Below are 22,818 nucleotides of genomic sequence, written 5' to 3'. Positions count from 1 at the left end.
CTGTACAATCTACTAATAAAAGTTTCAATCAATCAATCAAAAGTGTAAAGGAAAAATGGCTCTTTTTATTTCAACCGTACTTCCCGTCAAAAGCCTAAAGACTGATCGCACAGTTCCTGTCTTCACAATAAAAGTGCCGCTCCATCGCACCTGCGTTAACAAAATAAGAGTCTCCGAAAGCCAGCGCAAACAAGCTAGCAAGCTACGGAGTTTGCCGCCAATGTATTTCTTGTAAAGTGTATAAAAACGAATATGGAAGCTGGACAAATAAGATGCCAAAATCCAATGACTTTCATGTGGTATTAGACAGAAAAGAGGAACTTTTTTCTCCTCCATTTGAAAACGTGGACGTCTGATTCCAATCAATGCAAGTCATCAGAATCAGGTAATACACCAACTTATATTCTTGTCTTCATGAAAGATAGGAATCTATATGTTAAACATGCATGTATATTCATTAAAACACCTTCAACATGTGAACAAAAACGGCAAAATAAATAAATATAAATTATATACTGTATATATAAATGTATGTATGTGTATATCTATATATATATATATCTATATATATATTTATATATAGATATATATATGTATAATTTGTGTGTGTATGTATGATATGTGTGTGTATGTATACGTATATATGAGGTAGATCACCTCGACTTGGTCATTTACTAAGTAATTGATAAACGTTGAAAAACGTATTGGGGTGTTACCATTTAGTGGTCAATTGTACGGAATATGTACTTTACTGTGCAATCTAATAATAAAAGTTTCAATCAATCAATCAAATCAATGAATGCCTACTGAGCCTATGGTGCTGTTAAGTTATTGTGGCTCAATGTGCCATTTTTTTTTATTTTATTTTAATGTACTATTATTTAATATATATTATTGTTTTAGTTGCTTAAGAGATATTCCTGGCTCTGAATTTGCTCATTGCTATTTTTATGTTTTTGTGCATTATTTGTTGCCGTAATCAGGTTACTCATCAGTTACTCAGTACTTGAGTAGTTTTTTCACAACATACTTTTTACTTTTACTCAAGTAAATATTTGGGTGACTACTCCTTACTTTTACTTGAGTAATACATCTCGAAAGTAACGGTACTCTTACTTGAGTACAATTTCTGGCTACTCTACCCACCTCTGCTCCCCGATAACCTTAACCATTCCTCTTTTGCCGCTCAGTGTGTGAACCTGGATAAACTGGAGCCAGTCGCAAATGAAGAGCGCTTAGTTAACAAATCCATGGGTCTGCTTGACAACCAGAAGTTCTGGGCAGGCATTGTGTTTCCTGACATCGCCCACGGCAACAGCTCCGACTTGCCCTCTAACGTCAACTACAAAATCCGCATGGACATCGACAACGTTGAGAGGACCAACAAGATCAAGGATGGGTATGAGAGAAAAGAATCCCTCCATTTTTTAAATTACTCTTTCATGTTATTATGCTAATCGGATTGTCTAAATGTCTGCAGGTACTGGGACCCTGGCCCCAGGGCAGACCCCTTCGAGGACTTGCGCTACATATGGGGCGGATTCTCCTACCTGCAAGATGTGATTGAACAGGGAATCATCCGAGCTGTGACAGGCAGCAAGGAAAAGACGGGTGTTTATATTCAGCAGATGCCCTACCCTTGCTACGTGGATGACATGTAAGTGCCTGCACAATGTAGAACTAAAACTAATGTCGTTTCCGGACTATAGAGACCCGTAAATAAATGCTGCATCCACCTAATTTTGGGCCAAATTTAACTTTATACTTATATTGGCCGCACAAGTCTACAAGCCGCAGGTGTACATATTAAAAATATTTACACAGGCGGTTGTGTTTATTCACAAAGTCTACAAAAGACAGTGTCTGTAATACGGCATACATGACCCTACCAGAGTGTTCTTTAAGTTTAAAATCTTCGCCCTTCTCCTCCTGCAACGTGCTGAATCAACTAAAGTCGTCTTCTTTGACATGTTGCGGTCTGTCCTCTCGGGATCTCTTTATTGGACATAGATTTCCTTTACCGATGGCCGGGTCGATCGTCTTTGGCTTTGGGGCTGCGTTGTGTGCATTTCGTTGTGTCTTCTCCATGACGAGAGTGAGTCCATAACGCTCTAAATGGCTAACTGAATGATTGTGTGAGGGCCTTTTAATTTCAATCAATCAATCAATCAATGTTTATCTATATAGCCCTAAATCACAAATATCTCAAAGGACTGTACAAATCATTACGACTACGACATCCTCGGAAGAACCCACAAAAGGGCAAGGAAAACTCACACCCAGTGGGCAGGGAGAATTCACATCCAGTGGGACGCCAGTGACAATGCTGACTATGAGAAACCTTGGAGAGGACCTCAAATGTGGGCAACCCCCCCCCCTCTAGGGGACCGAAAGCAATGGATGTCGAGCGGGTCTAACATGATACTGTGAAAGTTCAATCCATAGTGGCTCCAACACAGCCACGAGAGTTCAGTTTAAAGCGGATCCAAGACAGCAGCGAGAGTCCCGTCCACGGGAAACCATCCCAAGCGGAGGCGGATCAGCAGCGTAGAGATGTCCCCAACCGAGACACAGGCGAGCGGTCTATCCTGGGTCCCGACGAGCGGTCCATCCTGGGTCTCGACTCTGGACAGCCAGTACTTCATCCATGGTCATCGGACCGGACCCCCTCCACAAAAAGAAAAGAAGCGGCAGATCAACTGGTCTAAAAAGGAGGTCTATTTAAAGGCTAGATTATACAAATGAGTTTTAAGGTGAGACTTAAATGCTTCCACTGAGGTAGCATCTCGAACTGTTACCGGGAGGGCATTCCAGAGTACTGGAGCCCGAACGGAAAACACTCTATAGCCCGCATACTTTTTTTTGGGCCTTTAGGAATCACTAATAAGCCGGAGTCTTTTGAACGCAGATTCCTTGCCGGGACATATGGTACAAATGTTAATGTTAACAGTTTCATTGGTCCCCCGTGACCTGTTAGGCAATTTCATTGGTCTGATGTGATTTATTGGCGACATGTAAAGCTTGTGAACACATCCATAAATTACCCGCAGCATTATAGTCCGGAAAACATGTAAGCAATTGATTCAAAAACCGGATTACATTTTTAATTCATTTTTGCTTTCATAGTTTCCTACGGGTGATGAGTCGATCGATGCCCTTATTTATGACTTTGGCGTGGATGTACTCCGTGGCCATCATCATCAAGGGAGTGGTCTACGAGAAGGAAGCCCGGCTCAAGGAGACCATGAGGATCATGGGACTGAACAATGGCATTTTGTGGCTCAGCTGGTTCATCAGCAGTTTGATTCCATTGCTTATCAGCGCTGGCTTGTTGGTCATGTTGTTGAAGGTAGGTGTAATTATTTGTCTCTCTAGCTAAACACTGATAATGTGGAAAGTAATAGATGTCATGTTTATGTCCATCCCTCCTCTCAGACTGGAAACTTGCTGCCTTACAGCGACTCAGGGGTCGTCTTTCTTTTCCTGAGCTCCTTCGGCGTAGTAACTATCATGCAGTGCTTCCTTATTAGCACATTGTTTTCTCGCGCTAACTTGGCAGCGGCCTGCGGTGGAATCATCTATTTCACCCTCTACCTGCCCTACGTGCTGTGCGTTGCTTGGCAAGACTACATCGGATACGGAGCAAAACTTGTCGTGGTGCGTTGATGCAACTTAATCATCCACAAATAACCAGAGTATTGTTTTGTCCGGACTAAAGTGTGTCTATTCACCGTCCTCTCCGCAGAGCCTGCTGTCTCCTGTAGCTTTTGGATTTGGCTGTGAGTACTTATCCCTGTTTGAGGAGCAAGGCGTGGGAATCCAGTGGTCCAACTTGCTGGCCAGCCCTCTGGAGGAGGATAGCTACAACCTGACCACCTCCATTTTTCTCATGCTCTTTGACGCTGTGCTCTATGGACTTATGACATGGTATATTGAGGCTGTGTTCCCTGGTAAGTCTGGACAAATTACTCTTCGAAAACCTTTTTACCAAAAATGAGGGATGTACTAAATAAGAAACAGACGTGAAAGACAAATGTAATTCTTTCCACTGCAGGCCAGTATGGAATACCCAGACCTTGGTATTTCCCTTTCACAAAGACATACTGGTGTGGCGAAAAAGAGAACCAGAACTTCTCAACGCCTATGTCCACGAAAGGCAACGCTGATGGTAAAAATAATGCTTGTTTTGTGAAGTTAAACGTTTTTTTAAGTACCGTATTCTCCGGAGTATAAGTCGCACCGGCCGAAAATGCATAATAAAGAAGGGAAAAATGTCGCACTGGAGTATAAGTCGCATTTTTGGGGGAAATGTATTTGATAAAACCCAACACAAAGAATAGACATTTGAAAGGAAATTTAAAATAAATAAAGAATAGTGAACAACAGGCTGAATAAGTGTACTTTATATGAGGCATAAATAACCAACTGAGAAGGTGCCTGCTATGTTAACCTAACATACTATGGTAAGAGTCATTCAAATAACTATAACATATAGAACATGCTATACGTTTACCAAACAATCCGTCACTCCTAATCGCGAAATTCCATGAAATCTTATACCTCGAGTCCAGGGGTAGGGAACCTATAGCTCTAGAGCCAGATGTGGCTCTTTTGATGACTCTCAGATAAATCTTAGCTGACATTGCTTAACACTATAAGTAATGAATAATTCCGCTGGTAATTGCAGTGTTAAAAATGACATTCAAAATATAAAACATTCTCATACATTTTAATCCATCCATCTGTTTTCTACCGCACCTGTTCAAGAAGTCGCATTAATGGCAAGAAGGATTTTATTTATCATCGGTGAGCTTCCGAATAAAAATGTTATTAAAAAGAATAAGAGACTTATTATGGGAAGATATGTCACTTCATTTCTGTTTTTCAATCAATCAATCAATGTTTATTTATATAGCCCCAAATCACAAATGTCTCAAAGGACTGCACAAATCATTACGACTACAACATCCTCGGAAGAACCCACAAAAGGGCAAGGAAAACTCACACCCAGTGGGCAGGGAGAATTCACATCCAGTGGGACGCCAGTGACAATGCTGACTATGAGAAACCTTGGAGAGGACCTCAGATGTGGGCAACCCCCCCCTCCCACCCCCCCTCTAGGGGACCGAAAGCAATGGATGTCGAGCGGGTCTAACATGATACTGTGAAAGTTCAATCCATAGTGGCTCCAACACAGCCACGAGAGTTCAGTTCAAGCGGATCCAAGACAGCAGCGAGAGTCCCGTCCACAGGAAACCATCTCAAGTGGATCAGCAGCGTAGAGATGTCCCCAACCGATACAGGCGAGCGGTCCATCCTGGGTCCCGACGAGCGGTCCATCCTGGGTCTCGACTCTGGACAGCCAGTACTTCATCCATGGTCATCGGACCGGACCCCCTCCCCAAGGGAAAGTGGGACATAGAAGAAAAAGAAAAGAAGCGGCAGATCAACTGGTCTAAAAAGGAGGTCTATTTAAAGGCTAGAGTATACAGATGAGTTTTAAGGTGAGACTTAAATGCTTCTACTGAGGTAGCATCTCGAACTGTTACCGGGAGGGCATTCCAGAGTACGGAAAATGCTCTATAGCCCGCAGACTTTTTTTGGGCTCTAGGAATCACTAATAAGCCGGAGTCCTTTGAACGCAGATTTCTTGCCGGGACATATGGTACAATACAATCGGCAAGATAGGCTGGAGCTAGACCGTGTAGTATTTTATACGTAAGTAGTAAAACCTTAAAGTCACATCTTAAGTGCACAGGAAGCCAGTGCAGGTGAGCCAGTACAGGCGTAATGTGATCAAACTTTCTTGTTCTTGTCAAAAGTCTAGCAGCCGCATTTTTATCCAACTTGCTTCTTTGTTTCGTATTTACTTCCCATCAGTGCTTTTATTTTGTTGCCATTTCCTGTTTGTCCCGCTGAGCGCTGTGTTATTTTCCCCTCAACTGCTGCCAATCAGCATGTTTCTATTTATGCTTATCTTGCGCGTTCCTCAGGGCTGGAAGATTGACTATTGTTTCGAACTCTACATGCAAGACTGCTTCATTCTCCTCTGTTGGTGATATTAAAAGCATCTTACCTGCGCCTCGCTCTCCTGGTTCCTGCATCTAAGGGTCGCTACTACTGCTGCCATGCGAGTTTGTGACATATTATACTCTATAAATGTTGGTCTTACTTAAAAATGCAGACATTTAGTTGTATTCAGTGTTAAAAAATATTATATGGCTCTCACGGAAATACATTTTAAAGTATTTGGCTTAAATGGCTCTCTCAGCCAAAAAGGTTCCCGACCCCTGCTCTAGTCTCTTACGTGAATGAGCTAAAAAATATTATTTGATATTTTACGGTAATGTGTGAATAATTTCACACATAAGTCGCTCCTGAGTATAAGTCGCACCCCCGGCCAAACTATGAAAAGAACTGCGACTTATAGTCCGAAAAATACGGTGGAGCCAGCTTCTGGCGTAAAGAGTCGTGCGGTTGTTTAGGTTCATAACCGATCACTTCAGTAGCTGGTCATCACCGCGGTCGTTGTTCTCTGCAGCTGTGTGCTTGTCCTACTTTGATGGACTGACTGATTTACCTCACGGATACAGTTATCCTTTTTTTCTGCTAAATGTATATACCTCGAGGCAACATGTTCTTCGTAACAGGTTTGGTTCAGTTGAGCAGCATTCCAGCCACATCCATTCAGTTGCTGATTTAGCATCGCTTTGAAGTTTGTCGTCAGGACATATTTACAGCTTGTATTTCTAAAACGGTCGTACTAGTGAAGTGAAGTGAATTATATTTATATAGCGCTTTTCTCAAGTGACTCAAAGCGCTTTACAGAGTGAAACCCAATATCTAAGTTACATTTAAACCAGTGTGGGTGGCACTGGGAGCAGGTGGGTAAAGTGTCTTGCCCAAGGACACAACGGCAGTGACTAGGATGGCACAAGCGGGAATCGAACCTGCAACCCTAAAGTTGCTGGCACGGCCACTCTACCAACAATGTAAAAATTGTCTACAATTTTTACATTGTAGACAAAACCTTTCCCCAAAGATATGTATGTCTAAATAACTTGTGTTTCTTCATAGTTTTTGCCCATTTATTGTGTGAATTAAATTTATATAGCGCTTTTTCTCAAGTGACTCAAAGCACTTTACAGAGTGAAACCCAATATCTAAGTTACATTTAAACCAGTGTGGGTGGCACTGGGAGCAGATGGGTAAAGTGTCTTGCCCAAGGACACAACGGCAGTGACTAGGATGGTGGAAGCGGGAATCGAACCTGCAACCCTCAAGTTGCTGGCACGGCCACTCTACCATTTTTCAATTAATGTTGACGGGGCATAGCAGTTTTGAATTGGCTTTAAATTGGTAGGAAATATCAACTTATTTTTTTTTTCAATATTTTTACTTTTTTATATAACTGGACATTATCTGAAATATAAAAACATGACATTGAACATATTGGATTGATCTGAATTGTAGTTGTCAATGTAATCTTTTTGTTTATTGTTCATATGTAAGAATATATTTGTATTTAAAAAAAGTTATAAAAAGAGAAAACTGAAATTATATCGAACTGAGTTTTGATTTAGATTGGACGTGTCATTGTGAAAATTGCTTAAAGGAAAATGGAAAAGTATGTTGGAGTTTGGGTGTTGGTGGAGGGAACAGTTATAATTCATCTAAAATACTGTAATTTGTGTTAAAAAAAAAGGGGCGGATAAATATAAGAATAGAATTCTTCCATCTGCTCCTTCCTGATCATGGAAATGTATAAGAAAGAAAAACAAAAAAAACAATGACAGTGTCAATTGTACGTGGCTTGTAAATATGCATTTTCATGAAAGGAATAAAAATAAATGATGATGATATGTAATTGTCTACAGTAAATACAAATCTATGTAAATGATAATAATACATTATCTTTTAAGATGTCATTATAAACCTACTTGAAATAGGTTTTCATTGTATATTTCTGTTATGCACACACTCCGGCTTCCATAACCCGCCAGGTTATGGAACCTGGGTCGTTCAAGCATGCTAGCTACCGAGCTAAAAGCCCGGGCTATCAACCCGAGAGCCAGGGAGTGAGGTTTACTTAGGTACACATGGCCAAGCCTCTCCGGCTGGCCTTTGTTACACATAACCAAATCTCCTTCTGGTCGCCAAAGTTATACAATAAACCCTCGTTTATCGTTGATAATCGTTTCCAGTCCCGGTCGTTGTGCGTTAATTTCCTCGAAGTAAAAATTCTTAATTATAAATGGAATATTTTCTATAGCTGGAGCATGAAAAAAACCCTGTTTAAAGAGTTTCTAAATACGGTTTCTAACGTGAAGAAAGCCTAGTCGCCATGAAATAACACCCACTTAGTCACCTGTACAAGCCGCAAATCTTTAAGTAGGATTTGGAGAGAGACAATTTTATTACAGTACTCACTAGGCTGCAGTCCGCCCTGGTGTATTACACAAGTGATGTTAAAAAAGGGTCGAAATGGGACAACTAACAAAATCTTGTGTAGTGCCACAATGATATCAAACTACAACCGAAGCTAAGATGCTGATATTGGTTTTGAATTGTATCTCCAGCTGTGTGCATAGAGGAGGAGCCGAGCCACATTGAGCCAGGTGTTTACATCGAGAACCTGGTGAAGGTCTACAGCCATGGAAACAAACTCGCAGTCGATGGACTATCCCTGAGATTCTACGAAGGACAGATCACCTCTTTCCTCGGCCACAACGGAGCTGGAAAGACCACAACAATGTACGCCGGCACACCCTTCTTGTAAACAGAGCTCTGTGTGTTGACGAGTTACTGACTTGTCCCTGCTTATTTTTGCGACAGGTCGATCCTGACAGGGTTGTTTCCGCCCACCTCAGGAACGGCCTACATCCTGGGCAAAGACATTCGCTCAGAACTTAGCAACATCAGGCAAAATCTGGGTGTTTGTCCCCAGCACAATGTTCTTTTCAGCATGTATGTGGAAAGTCGTGGTCACATTCGCATTTAAGCGTTTTGATATTATTAGAAATTCTCTTAACATTTATTTGTGGTCCGACCGAAAATAAATCCAGGCTGACAGTGGAGGAGCACATCTGGTTCTACGGCCGCCTGAAAGGACTGCCTGCGGAGATGGTGAAGGCCGAGATGGAACAAATTGTTAACGATGTTGGACTGCCTCACAAACGACAGTCACGCACCAGCACACTTTCCGGTCGGCTCGATTATTTCCAATTTCATAACCTTTCGCGCATTAATATTTGTGTTTCATGCAAGAACTTGTTTTTCTTGATGCACTAAAAATGATTTTCTTCCCTTTGTTCTCAATTCAGGAGGGATGCAGAGGAAGTTGTCAGTGGCCTTGGCTTTTGTCGGAGGCTCCAAAGTTGTGATCTTGGACGAACCCACTGCTGGCGTTGATCCTTACGCTCGTAGGGGAATCTGGGACCTGCTTCTTAAGTACAGACAAGGTACAGGAAACAAGAACAATCTGGGTGGAGACCACAGCCAGATTGTGAACAGTTGAAATAAAAACATTAATCTTGAACTACCGTAATTTCCGGTATGGAGCGCACTTAAATATAAGCTCCACTCACCTAATTTTGGGCAGAATTTTATTTTGTACATATACCGGCCGAACAAGCCTAAAATACGCAAGTGTAAACATTGAAAATAGGGAACTAACAGGAAAAGTCATGGAGTGCAGTCTTCGTCCTTTTCCTCCGCCATCCATCCATCCATCCATCCATCATCTTCCGCTTATCCGAGGTCGGGTCGCGGGGGCAACAGCCTAAGCAGGGAAACCCAGACTTCCCTCTCCCCGGCCACTTCGTCTAGCTCTTCCCGGGGGATCCCGAGGCGTTCCCAGGCCAGCCGGGAGACATAGTCTTCCCAACGTGTCCTGGGTCTTCCCCGTGGCCTCCTACCGGTTGGACGTGCCCTAAACACCTCCCTAGGGAGGCGTTCGGGTGGCATCCTGACCAGATGCCCGAACCACCTCATCTGGCTCCTCTCGATGTGAAGGAGCAGCGGCTTTACTTTGAGTTCCTCCCGGATGGCAGAGCTTCTCACCCTATCTCTAAGGGAGAGACCTGGAAACTAATTTCGGCCGCTTGTACCCGTGATCTTATCCTTTCGGTCATGACCCAAAGCTCGTGACCATAGGTGAGGATGGGAACGTAGATCGACCGGTAAATTGAGAGCTTTGCCTTCCGGCTCAGCTCCTTCTTCACCACAACGGATCGGTACAACGTCCGCATTACTGAAGACGCCGCACCGATCCGCCTGTCGATCTCATGATCCACTCTTCCCTCCCTCGTGAACAAGACTCCTAGGTACTTGAACTCCTCCACTTGGGGCAGGGTCTCCTCCCCAACTCGGAGATGGCATTCCAGCCTTTTCCGGGCGAGAACCATGGAATCGGACTTGGAGGTTTTTTTCCTCCGCCTACGTACAGAAACTATTGAAGTCGTCTTCTTTCGGGGCGCAGCGTTCTGGCAATTTGGGCCCATAAGTGATGGTTAATTTATGTTCTGTTTTGCGGCTATTTCTTTTTCCAACAGTCGGGTTAATCGTCTTTGGTTTTGGGGCTTTGACGTGTAAATTTAGTTGTTTTTTCCTCCATGATTAGGGTGAGTCCATAACTCGCTTAATGGCCGACTGAATGATAGCGTGAGTGCATTTGATTTAATGTTAACACGGACCAGTTTGAAGCTTTCATTAGTCTGATGTGACAAGGCTAAATTTATTGGCGGCATGTGAAGCTCGTGAACATGGAAAAATCCATAAATTAGTCACAGAATTGTATAAAGTGTATAGTGCAAAGAGTGGGAAAAAATTTATACGAGTAGTAACTTTTAGTCCGTAAACCACGGTAATGTAAAGAAAAATAGAATCTAAACTCTACAAATTTAAAGGCCGACTGAAATGAGATGTTCTTATTTAAACGGGAATAGCAGGTCCATTCTGTGTGTCATACTTGATCATTTCGCGATACTGACATATTTTTGCTGAAAGGATTTAGTAGAGAACATCGACGATAAAGTTTGCAACTTTTGGTCGCTAATAAAAAAGCCTTGCCTGTAGCGGAAGTAGCAGACGATGAGCACGTGACGTCACGGGTTGTAGGGCTCCTCACATCCTCACATTGTTTACAATCATAGCCAGCAGTAGCTAGAACTATACGGACCGAGAAAGCGACAATTTCCCCATTGATTTGAGCGAGGATGAAAGATTCGTGGATGAGGACGTTTAGAGTGAAGTACTAGGAAAAAAAGAAAAGGCGACGGCTCCAGGCGGCGTTTCAGATGTAATAAGACATGTTTGCTAGGATAATTCTGGAAGATCCCTTATCTGCTTATTGTTTTAATAGTGTTTTAGTGAGATTGTAAAGTCATACCTGAAAGCCGGATGGCTGCGGTGAACGCCAGTGTCTCTCAGAGAAGCCGAGGAGCCAAGATCACAGCTGCCTTTTTGAGCTGCAGGATGAGGTCCCATAATCCACTGAAGTCTCCGGTAAGAGCCGACTTAATATCACAATTTTCCCATCCAAAAACTTGCTGGTTGACGTAGAGAAACATGTTCGCTTGACCGCTCTGTGTTAAAGCTTCACAACAAACAAAGAAACACCGGCTGTGTTTCGGTTGCTAAAGGCAGCTGCAATCCACCAACAGCATTCTTCTTTGATGTCTCCATTATTAATTGAACAAATTGCAAAAGATTCAGCAACACAGATGTCCAAATTACTGTGTAATTATGCGATGAAAAGAGACTACTTTTAGCCGGGGCTGATATGTCCGCTACAACCCGAGACGTCACGCGTACACGTCGTCATTCCGCGACGTTTTCATCAAGAAACTCCAGGGGAAATTTAAAATTGTAATTTAGTAAACTAAACCGGCCGTATTGGCATGTGTTGCAATGTTAAAAACTTCATCATTGATATATTAACTATCAGACTGCGTGGTCGGTAGTAGTGGCTTTCAGTAGGCCTTTAACAGTAACTTTTGAAATGTTGAGTGTTTCCAAAATGTAATTGGGTGGTGCTTAAAATAATATAATACCATTGTAAAAACCCAGGTTGACATACTGTACCTAAAAACATGCATGTATTTTGGGTATATGCATGTGTGTATGTATGTGATTATGTGTGTATATATACGTATATATATATATATATATATGTATATATATATATATATATATATATGTCTGCGATGAGGTGGCGACTTGTCCAGGGTGTACCCCGCCTTCCGCCCGATTGTAGCTGAGATAGGCGCCAGCGCCCCCCGTGACCCCGAAAGGGAATAAGCGGTAGAAAATGGATGGATGGATGGATGGATATATATATGTATTGTATATATGTGTGTGTATATACGTGTGTGTTGTGTATATATGTGTGTGTACATATGTATATATGTAAGTGTGTGTGAATTTAAACAGTATCATGTTAGACCCGCTCGACATCCATTGCTTTCGGTCCCCTAGAGGGGGGGGGTTGCCCACATCTGAGGTCCTCTCCAAGGTTTCTCATAGTCAGCATTGTCACTGGCGTCCCACTGGATGTGAATTCGCCCTGCCCACTGGGTGTGAGTTTTCCTTGCCCTTTTGTGGGTTCTTCCGAGGATGTTGTAGTCGTAATGATTTGTGCAGTCCTTTGAGACATTTGTGATTTGGGGCTATATAAATAAACATTGATTGATTGATTGAAATGTATTATATATAGCATCTACGCAGCAACCACTGAATTGAATTATACTATATATATTATTGTATTATATATTGTATATATATATATATTGTATATGTATAAGGGTGGGACCTAATAAGTTTACTTCTTACCACTCCCTTTTGAGCCAATCTTGACATCTACAAAAGATTAGTCACATGTAATGTTTTCAATGTAGGTGTAAAAATAATGTATATATATATATATATATATATCTCTTGTATTTCTTGTCATTCTTTTGTTTTGTTTGCATGGCTCAAAATAAACCATTCATTCATTCATTCAGATCAAAACATGATCTCCTGATATAAGAACTAAAGACGCACATCAGCAGTTAGTAATGTTTAAAATGATCAGTTTTACATATGACAAAGTGGAATGTAGACTATGGATAACACTGATCGTCCATTGGGCAGGCCGCACCATTATCCTGTCTACCCATCACATGGACGAAGCAGACATCCTGGGTGACCGCATTGCCATTATCTCCCACGGCAAGCTGTGCTGTGTCGGCTCTTCGCTCTTCCTAAAGACCCAGCTGGGCACGGGCTACTACTTGACCCTGGTTAAGAGAGACTACGATTTGGCACTTCAGTCTTGCAGGAATTCTGCCAGCACCGTTTCCTATAGCAAGAAAACCGAAAAGGTAAGCAAAAGCAAGTGTTTATTATTTTAACTTGCATGGTGGTGTTGACGCTATCTTGTTCTTGCTTAACTTTAATTTGTGCTTCCACACAGGAGGATAGCGTTTCTGAGAGCAGTTCAGATGCAGGCCTTGGCAGCGAACCAGAGAGTGAGACCACCACAATTGGTAACACAAAAGTTTCAATTAAGTTCACAACTTTGACTTCATACATTGGTAACTCCTGTTTATTTTCACAACTCAGACGTTTCCCTCATCTCCAACGTGATATTTAAGCACGTCTCAGAAGCTCGCCTGGTGGAAGACGTCGGACATGAGCTCACTTACATCTTGCCCTACCAGTCAGCCAAAGATGGAGCCTTTGTGGAACTCTTTCATGAGCTTGATGACCGTCACACTGACCTGGGAATATCAAGCTATGGCATATCTGACACCACCCTAGAGGAGGTAAAGAACTGGAAAGGCTTCAGTACTGCAGAATGATTTACAGTATCTTTCATGGGAATATACAAGATTGCTTACAGCTTTTGTTGTTGTTTAATTTACTGTGTGTCTTCTCATTCAGATTTTCTTAAAAGTTGCTGAAGACAGTGGCGTCGATGCTGTGGAACTTTCAGGTGAGATTGGATGGAATTAGCATTTTATATCCTAAAACTTTGTTCAACCCATTTTGTACGCAAATGAGAAGACACAAATAAAACGGATACATGAAATATTCAGTCTAATGGTGGCTTTTATTTGCAGACGGAGTCGTGCCAACGCGGACTCGTCGCCGTCATGCATTTGGAGACCATCAAAGCTGCCTGAAGCCCTTCACTGAGGATGACTTTGACTTCAACGATTCTGAAGGTAAAACAGCAGGAACTCCTTTACACATACTTGCCAACCTTGAGACCTCCGATTTCGAGAGGTGGGGGATGGGGGGGGCGTGGTGGTTAAGAGGGGAGGAGTATAATTCACCAACTCGAGTATTTCATATATTTTTCATATATATATATAAATATATATATATATATGTATGAAATACTTGACGTTTAGTGAATTCTAGCTATATATTTATTTTATTATATAAATAAATAAAAGTAATAGTTGAATTTCAGACGGCACCTATCAAATACGCAGTAATAAAAACAGTTGTTCTACTAGCTGTACTGTGCTTGCTGGTTACTAAAAAAACAACAACAACACTTACCTTTCACTATTTGAGTAACCTTTGTTCTGCCATTTGCGTACTGGCGAGAGTCACTTGCCGTCAGGTGCGCAACACCACGTAAATCGTTGGCCAATCAAAAAGCAACCCCATAACGCTATTGCCAACATTCACCAGGAGATGGCAACAGACAACATAGAATCACTCTTATTACAGACGGCGTCGCCATGGCTGTAACTTCCTCGTTCTTCTGCTTCGTCTGCTTGTGTGTGCAGTTTTTTATTAAAATCTGTAGATGTTGTAACGTGATTGGGCAGGCAAGCTGTTTAGATCGTGGGAAAGCGGACGTGAAAACAGGCTGTCCCCACTCAGGTCCGCTTGGAGCTGGAGGATCGTGGCCACCAGCTCCGCTGAATTTCGGGAGATTTTCGGGAGTCAGCATTGCATTTTTGTTTTCATGTATAAAATGTACGGCTGTTGAAATGAACATGTTAATTTGAATTAATCCCTTATCGTTATTAACCTGGTTTAAAAAATGTACGCAGTTTAGCAGAGCAAAACGACTCAAAATCCCTTAAATGTCTGTTGCAACGAAATTCGGGCAGTTTGTCCAGGTAGTGTCTCAGTCGATATGGAAGACGATAAACAAAGCATTGCTCCTCTCAATGGGAAATGTGTGCAAAAACAAAAAATGACGAAACAGTTGGCAGATAGAGTATTTATTATTCACACTCTGCAGGAATGAGTTTTCTTTTCACAAAAGTACTTCCCGCTTAAAATAGCACAGTTATAACACAAAAGTAATACAAGGCGTAGATACATTTTTGTTTACAAACATAGACGATGAAAATGATATCGAATAAAAATGAACGGCTAGTCGACATTAACCCGCTGCAATCCGGTGAATAATCTGATTAAACAAATGATTGTTTGACAGCTTTAGTAAATATATCAAATGGAAAAAATGTGTTACTCAGTTTTCCTTATTGCTCATTCGTGCTTCTGCTTTGTCTTTCCAGAATCTCGTGAGACCGACTGGCTTAGTGGAATAGATGGTAAAGGCTCATACCAGGTCAAAGGATGGAGTCTAAAGCGACAGCAGTTTGTAGCGCTACTCTGGAAAAGATTCCTGTATGCTCGGCGTTCCAGGAAAGGCTTTTTCGCCCAGGTATGCTGATGCTTTTTTTTTTTTGTTAACGTATTCCTCATCTGGACAAAATCGCCAAATCTTGAGGAATTGAAAATGGAAGTAAATGTGTCTTCTCACAGTTATTTTGCACCGAATAAAGTTTTATGGCCTTGCATCTCAATTATATTCTGACATTAAACATTGTGACGGACTCTTGCCGTCGTCGTGCGGGTTCCATGGGGCACCAAGGAAGGACATGTTCGAGCAGGTTTGACTTGCTTTATTTTACAATTAAGCTTGTCTGCGGTCGGGTCGCTTTTCAGATCCTTTTTCACTACTCGCTCCTCGGTCGCTTTCAGCCGCCCCCGTCGTCGCTGTCTTCGGCTCGCGCTCTGTCGCTCTCGCTCGTCACGTACTGCTGCGGGTTCTCCTACTCCTTCTCCCTCGATCTCTCCTCCTTCTCCCCTTTTATACACTGTGAGGAGATAAGTCAATTGTGTCCCGGTGTGCGAGCCACGCACCTGATCTCGCTTGTAGCGTCGCTCACGGCACGCCCCGTCTCTCCGCTCGGTCATCGTCTCCGCCTCCTCGCCGCCATCTTGGGCCGGGCTCCAGCGTGCCCTGCCCCGCTGCTCGTTCGCCGGCTCCGCCTCTCCACAAACATAAATTAATTTGACCCAACCTGAATTAAATTACTTGATAGTATTGATCTATTTATCTGTACAACGTACTGTGTGAGTAACATACCTTATACATGCTGCTGAAAACAACTCGTGTTACTTACTACTTTTAGAACAGAGAACCTGTTGGTCAAATTTGGCGCTACTGCCACCTAGCTGCATGCTTTTTTATGTCATAACATGAATACTAGAGTGTGGACACAAATAATGAAAATCTTTCCTGCTGCTCGAGGACCCACTCGGGGTCCGACCCACTGCTTTATGGAAGAAAAAAAATTATGCACTAGAGAGAAGTTATTCTGTAACAGAAAAAAGGCATCCTTAAACTTTTTTCACAAAATTGGATGTATAGAATTGTCCAAAATATCTTGATTGAGTTAAGAATTAGGGTTAAAGCACAGGGGTTTAGTCCGATCAGTAACTAATTAATTGAAAAGTATGTTTTATTGTTTTTGCTCATGTACTAGTTAGACAATGTAATGTAATGTCATGTAAATATTTTGTTAGAAGTGTTTTTAACAAACATTTCGTATGTTTTGTTTGCCTCCAGATTGTCCTCCCAGCTGTATTTGTGTGTATCGCCCTGGTGTTCAGTCTAATTGTGCCTCCATTTGGAAAGTACCCAAGTCTGGCTCTGGATCCTGGAATGTATGGGGAGCAGTTTACCTTCATCAGGTTTGCTTGAAATCTTAAATCCTAGTTGAGATTAAAAAAAAACAGCTAAGAAACACTTTTTGTCTGTCTTAAGCAACACTGAACTGAATTGTGTGATAAGACACAAACACACTTAAAACAACACATTTGTCTTTACAGTAATGACTTACCTGAGGACCCTCACACCAACAAACTTCTTGGAGCTCTGACAGACAAACCGGGATATGGAACACGTTGCATGGAAGGACAACCGATTACGTGAGTACTTCATATTTCATAACTTAATTTTCGGTAAGATCAATATAGCAGCCCTACAATAGGAAGGTGATTCATATGGCCTCATTTGTGGCGGTTTACCTGACACATGAAACGCGACAAATTCTGGGGGTGCACAATCAATCAATCAATGTTTATTTATACAGCCCTAAATCAAAAGTGTCTCAAAGGGCTGCACAAACCACGACATCCTTGGTAGAGCCCACATAAGGGCAAGGAAAAACTCACACCCAATGGGACGTCGGTGACAGTGACAATGATGACTATGAGAAACATTGGAGAGGACCCGCATATGTGGGCATCTCCCCAGCCCCCTAGGGGACCGAAAGCAATGGATGTCGAGCGGGTCTAAAATGATATTGTGAAAGTCCAATCCATAGTGGATCTAACATAACGGTGAGAGTCCAGTCCAAAGTGGATCCAAAATAGTAGCGAGAGTCCCGTCCATAGTGGAGCCAGCAGGAAACCATCCCAAGCGGAGGCGAATCAGCAGCGCAGGGATGTCCCCAACCGATGCATAGGCGAGCGGTCCATCCTGGGTCCCGACTCTGGACAGCCAGTACTTCATCCATGGCCACCGGACCTCTCCACAAGGGAGAGGGGGCAGAGGAGAAAAAGAAAAAAAAGAAACGGCAGATCAACTTGTCTAAAAGGGGGGTCTTTTTAAAGGCTCGAGTATACAAATGAGTTTTAAGATGAGACTTAAGTGCTTCTACTGAGATAGCAACTCGAACTGTTACCGGGAGGGCATTCCAGAGTACTGGAGCCCAAATGGAAAACGCTCTATAGCCCGCAGACTTTTTTTGGGCTCTGGGAATCACTAATAAGCCGGAGTCCTTTGAACGCAGATATCCACTTTAGCTGCCAGACTGCAGTGGTGAGATCTTAAAATGTTTTTTTGGCAATTCCAACTTTGACCACAACATCGGTGTTGCTCTGTAGAGTGGCGCTTTCCATCATTTTCAGCAGACCGCATTACAAAATTAAATAACACTCGAGATCCATCCAGAAATCGGGCCATATAAACCACTTCCCTACTATAGGTATCGAACCATACACTCATATTCTCTATATGCTACAGGGATACTCCGTGTGCAGCAATGGAGGATGAGTGGTCAGTTCCACAAGTAGCCCAAAGTCTAAGGGACATGTTTGACAAAGGCAACTGGTCCATGGAGAATCCATCTCCTCTGTGTGAGTGCAGCTGTGAGGGACGCAAAAGGATGCTGCCGGAATGTCCGAGCGGTGCAGGGGGTCTTCCACCCCCACAGGTTAGCAACACCCTATCACTTAACTCAATTGCACAGTATAACTGTTTGTTTTACACGTAAATTAACTGTTTTGTCTGCTTTTTGTATCCAGATTAGGTTAAGCGATAAAGACACCCTTCAAAATTTAACTGGTCGAAACGTGTCAGATTATCTGGTGAAGACTTACGCTCAGATCATTGGCAAAAGGTAGCGCTGATTACCCATTTTATCGTCATCATTACCATTCCTATTAGAGATGCGTGGATAGGCAATTATATCATCCGCAACCACATCACTAAAGTCTTCATCCACCCGAATCAACATTTTATCAAAACTGCAACCGCCCGCCACACGCCCGTTGGTATATGTCAGGGATCGGCAACCTTTACCACTCAGAGAGATATTTTAACCCGTTTCACTGAGTAAAGAAGACAATGAGAGCCGCGACCATTCTCGTGAATATTCGCTGGTGCTCATTCAGATAACAGTAATAACGGCGTGCTATGAAGCCATTGCCTTTGATGCTTTTGACACCTTCTACAACATGTACAAACTGCTTGCCAGTCCAGCAACATGTTATATGTGGCTTCTGCAGATACACGCACACGACTGCAAGGCATACTGGGTGAAACAGAGTAAACTGATGTTTGTGATATAAACAAATTTAACACTCTTACTAATATGCGCCACACCAAACAAGAATGACAAACACATTTCGGGAGAACATCCTCACAGTAATACAACATAAACGCAACACAACAAATACCCAGAATCCTTTGCATCCACGACTATTCCTGACTATATTATGCACCCCGCTAGCACCTGGATGAGACCGCAAACCGCGCATCTCTAATTCTTATGTATTTTTGAGTAAATGTTTGCAATTAAACCTCTTTCTTGTCTAACTCATCACAGCCTGAAGAACAAGATTTGGGTCAATGAGTTCAGGTACGTTATCTGACATTTAATCAGTCATTGATTTCATGAGTGTATCTGGGATTTGAATAGTTTACACTATCTCTGTATAGATACGGTGGCTTCTCACTTGGGGCCAGAGGCTCCCAGGTTCCAGCCCACAGCGACCAGATCGACGATGCCATTGCTCAACTCCGCAGACGCTTCCATCTAGAAAGGGTGAGAGATGTATTTTTAATCGTTTGTAGTGTTTTCCATGCATTCTTTTTTGTGGCATATTTTTTTAAACATGCTATTATGTCTTCGGCAACAACAAAAACGTGACTGTCCGGTCTTTGTCACCTCCAGGGGACAGCAGCAGATCGTTTCTTCCGTAGTCTCTCCAACTTTATTCAAGGATTGAACACCAACAATAATGTCAAGGTTTGAGCTTTCTCACATGCATATGAGGCGGTCATGTAATAATCAGCAACAAACTTAGATATCACATCTGCCCACAGATCTGGTTCAACAACAAGGGCTGGCACAGTATCGGCTCTTTCCTCAACGTGATGAACAATGGAATCCTTCGAGCAAGCCTGCCAGCCGGCAAAGACCCTGCCAGGTTTGGCATCACTGCCTTTAATCATCCTCTCAACCTCACCAAGGAACAGCTGTCACAAGTGGCTCTGTAAGTGTTCATTTTGTTGCTCAACCAAAAGTAACACTAACAATGAAACCAATCACTGACTTACCTTTGAACTCTTCAAATGTTTCCTCAGAATGACAACATCAGTGGATGTGCTGGTGTCCATCTGCGTGATCTTCGCCATGTCTTTTGTGCCGGCCAGCTTTGTTGTTTTCCTCATTCAGGAGAGGGTGAACAAGGCCAAACACATGCAGTTCATAAGCGGAGTGCAACCTTTCCTTTACTGGCTGGCCAACTTTGTCTGGGACATGGTAAGACACGTTAGCAGTGGTGCAACATAAGTTTACAGAATACATGCAGTTTTTACTATGACTGGGATCCATCCATCCATCATCTTCCGCTTATCCGAGGTCGGGCCGCGGGGGCAACAGCCTAAGCAGGGAAACCCAGACTTCCCTTTCCTCAGCCACTTCGTCTAGCTCTTCCCGGGGGATCCCGAGGCGTTCCCAGGCCAGTCGGGAGACATAGTCTTCCCAACGTGTCCTGGGTCTTCCCCGTGGCCTCCTACCGGTTGGACATGCCCTAAACACCTCCCTAGGGAGGCGTTCGGGTGGCATCCTGACCAGATGCCCGAACCACCTCATCTGGCTCCTCTCGATGTGAAGGAGCAGCGGCTTTACTTTGAGTTCCTCCCGGATGGCAGAGCTTCTCACCCTATCTCTAAGGGAGAGACCTGGAAACTCATTTCGGCCGCTTGTACCCGTGATCTTATCCTTTCGGTCATGACCCAAAGCTCATGACCATAGGTGAGGATGGGAACGTAGATCGACCGGTAAATTTAGAGCTTTGCCTTCCGGCTCAGCTCCCTCTTCACCACAACGGATCGGTACAACGTCCGCATTACTGAAGACGCCGCACCGATCCGCCTGTCGATCTCACGATCCACTCTTCCCCCACTCGTGAACAAGACTCCTAGGTACTTGAACTCCTCCACTTGGGGCAGGGTCTCCTCCCCAACCCGGATATGACTGGGATATTTAACTAAATTGTTTTGATGGCCACTTTATCAGAAAGCCAAGAACCCGAGGGTCGGACTCATCCCTTCACTTATTCTTATTTTGTATATTCGCGAGAGCCAGCGTCCTCGACAGTATAGACATTTAATTTTGGTGTTTGTTGCACGCGACCAGTCATCCTCTCAGAGAATAAAACACACTGGACAATCCCAAATTATTTTGGATGACATACAGTGGGGCAAAAAAGTATTTAGTCAGCCAGCGATTGTGCAAGTTCTCCCACTTAAAATGATGACAGAGGTCTGTAATGTTCAACATAGGTACACTTTAACTGTGAGAGACAGAATGTGAAAAAAAAAAATCCCGGAATTCACATTGTAGGAATTTTAAAGAATTTATTTGTATATTATGGTGGAAAATAAGTATTTGGTCAACCATTCAAAACTCTCACTGATGGAAGGAGGTTTTGGCTCAAAATCTCACGATACATGGCCTCATTCATTCTTTACTTAACACGGATCAATCATCCTGTCCCCTTAGCAGAAAAACAGCCCCAAAGCATGATGTTTCCACCCCCATGCTTCACTGTAGGTATGGTGTTCTTGGGATGCAACTCAGTATTCTTCTTCCTCCAAACACGACGAGTTGAGTTTATACCAAAAAAGTTCTATTTTGGTTTCATCTGACCACATGACATTCTCCCAATCCTCTGCTGTATCATCCATGTATCCATTTTGGTATAAACTCAACTCGTCGTGTTTGGAGGAAGAAGAATACTGAGTTGCATCCCAAGAACACCACACCTACTGTGAAGCATGGGGGTGGAAACATCATGCTTTGGGGCTGTTTTTCTGCTAAGGGGACAGGACGATTGATCCGTGTTAAGGAAAGAATGAATGGGGCCATGTATCGTGAGATTTTCAGCCAAAACCTCCTTCCATCAGTGAGAGCTTTGAATGGTTGACCAAATACTTATTTTCCACCATAATTTACAAATAAATTCTTTAAAATTCCTACAATGTGAATTCCTGGATTTTTTCACATTCTGTCTCTCACAGTTGAAGTGTACCTATGATGAAAATTCCAGACCTCCGTCATCATTTTAAGTGGGAGAACTTGCACAATCGTTGGCTGACTAAATACTTTTTTTGCCCCACTGTATATTGAGTAGGAAGACACTTTGGCATCTTCGGGCCAGTGGTGCAACTTGAATCCCTCCCTGTTAGTGTTGTTACACCCTCCGACAACACACCGACGAGGCATGATGTATCCAAGGTTCCAAAAAATAGTCGAAAAAACGAAAAATAACAGAGCTGAGACTTAATGTTTGCAATGAGTTGAAAATGAAAATGGCGGCTGTATTACCTCGGCGACGTCACGTTCTGACGTCATCACCACAGAGCGATAAACAGAAAGGCGTTTAATTCGCCAAAATTCACCCATTTAGAGTTGGGAAATCGGTTAAAAAAATATATGGTCTTTTTTCTGCACCATCAAGGTATATATTGACGCTTACATAGGTCTGGTGATAATGTTTCCCTTTAAATAATAGCTAAGAAATTAACAACAGGTGTGAGAGCTGAGGACAGGGGCGTGACTTGAGGGCAAGGGGAAAATCAATGAGTTGGCATGGAGGTAAGAAAAACAAGGAAGTGCAAAAAGCGGGATACAAGTGTCCAAAAAATAACCAAACATGACAAAAACAAAACATGATCCATAGGCGTGACAAAATGTTTATCTCCAAAGTTTTGAACTAAAC

At 42.8% G+C, this 22,818-nt stretch overlaps 1 protein-coding gene across 1 annotated transcript in view; it reads left to right on the top strand.

The window, feature by feature from the left end:
• Positions 1-22,818, top strand: part of LOC133538683 (phospholipid-transporting ATPase ABCA1-like) — a 129,452-nt gene that overhangs the window by 86,787 nt on the left and 19,847 nt on the right. Inside the window, exons 13-37 of the mRNA XM_061880383.1 lie at positions 1,191-1,399; positions 1,481-1,657; positions 3,127-3,349; positions 3,436-3,657; positions 3,746-3,950; positions 4,055-4,168; positions 8,580-8,754; positions 8,836-8,967; positions 9,066-9,205; positions 9,324-9,461; positions 13,135-13,364; positions 13,457-13,529; positions 13,606-13,808; positions 13,927-13,978; positions 14,106-14,210; positions 15,531-15,679; positions 16,871-16,995; positions 17,134-17,232; positions 18,332-18,521; positions 18,613-18,707; positions 19,416-19,448; positions 19,529-19,634; positions 19,764-19,838; positions 19,916-20,085; positions 20,177-20,354. Of these exons, the coding sequence (XP_061736367.1) occupies positions 1,191-1,399; positions 1,481-1,657; positions 3,127-3,349; positions 3,436-3,657; positions 3,746-3,950; positions 4,055-4,168; positions 8,580-8,754; positions 8,836-8,967; positions 9,066-9,205; positions 9,324-9,461; positions 13,135-13,364; positions 13,457-13,529; positions 13,606-13,808; positions 13,927-13,978; positions 14,106-14,210; positions 15,531-15,679; positions 16,871-16,995; positions 17,134-17,232; positions 18,332-18,521; positions 18,613-18,707; positions 19,416-19,448; positions 19,529-19,634; positions 19,764-19,838; positions 19,916-20,085; positions 20,177-20,354 (3,618 nt within the window). The remainder of the gene's footprint in view (positions 1-1,190; positions 1,400-1,480; positions 1,658-3,126; positions 3,350-3,435; positions 3,658-3,745; positions 3,951-4,054; positions 4,169-8,579; positions 8,755-8,835; positions 8,968-9,065; positions 9,206-9,323; positions 9,462-13,134; positions 13,365-13,456; positions 13,530-13,605; positions 13,809-13,926; positions 13,979-14,105; positions 14,211-15,530; positions 15,680-16,870; positions 16,996-17,133; positions 17,233-18,331; positions 18,522-18,612; positions 18,708-19,415; positions 19,449-19,528; positions 19,635-19,763; positions 19,839-19,915; positions 20,086-20,176; positions 20,355-22,818) is intronic.

This window comes from Nerophis ophidion, linkage group LG20 (assembly GCF_033978795.1).
Source record: "Nerophis ophidion isolate RoL-2023_Sa linkage group LG20, RoL_Noph_v1.0, whole genome shotgun sequence".
NCBI lineage: Eukaryota > Metazoa > Chordata > Actinopteri > Syngnathiformes > Syngnathidae > Nerophis > Nerophis ophidion.
Note: the sequence above shows the minus strand (reverse complement) of the source record. Positions and strands in the feature narration are given on the sequence as shown.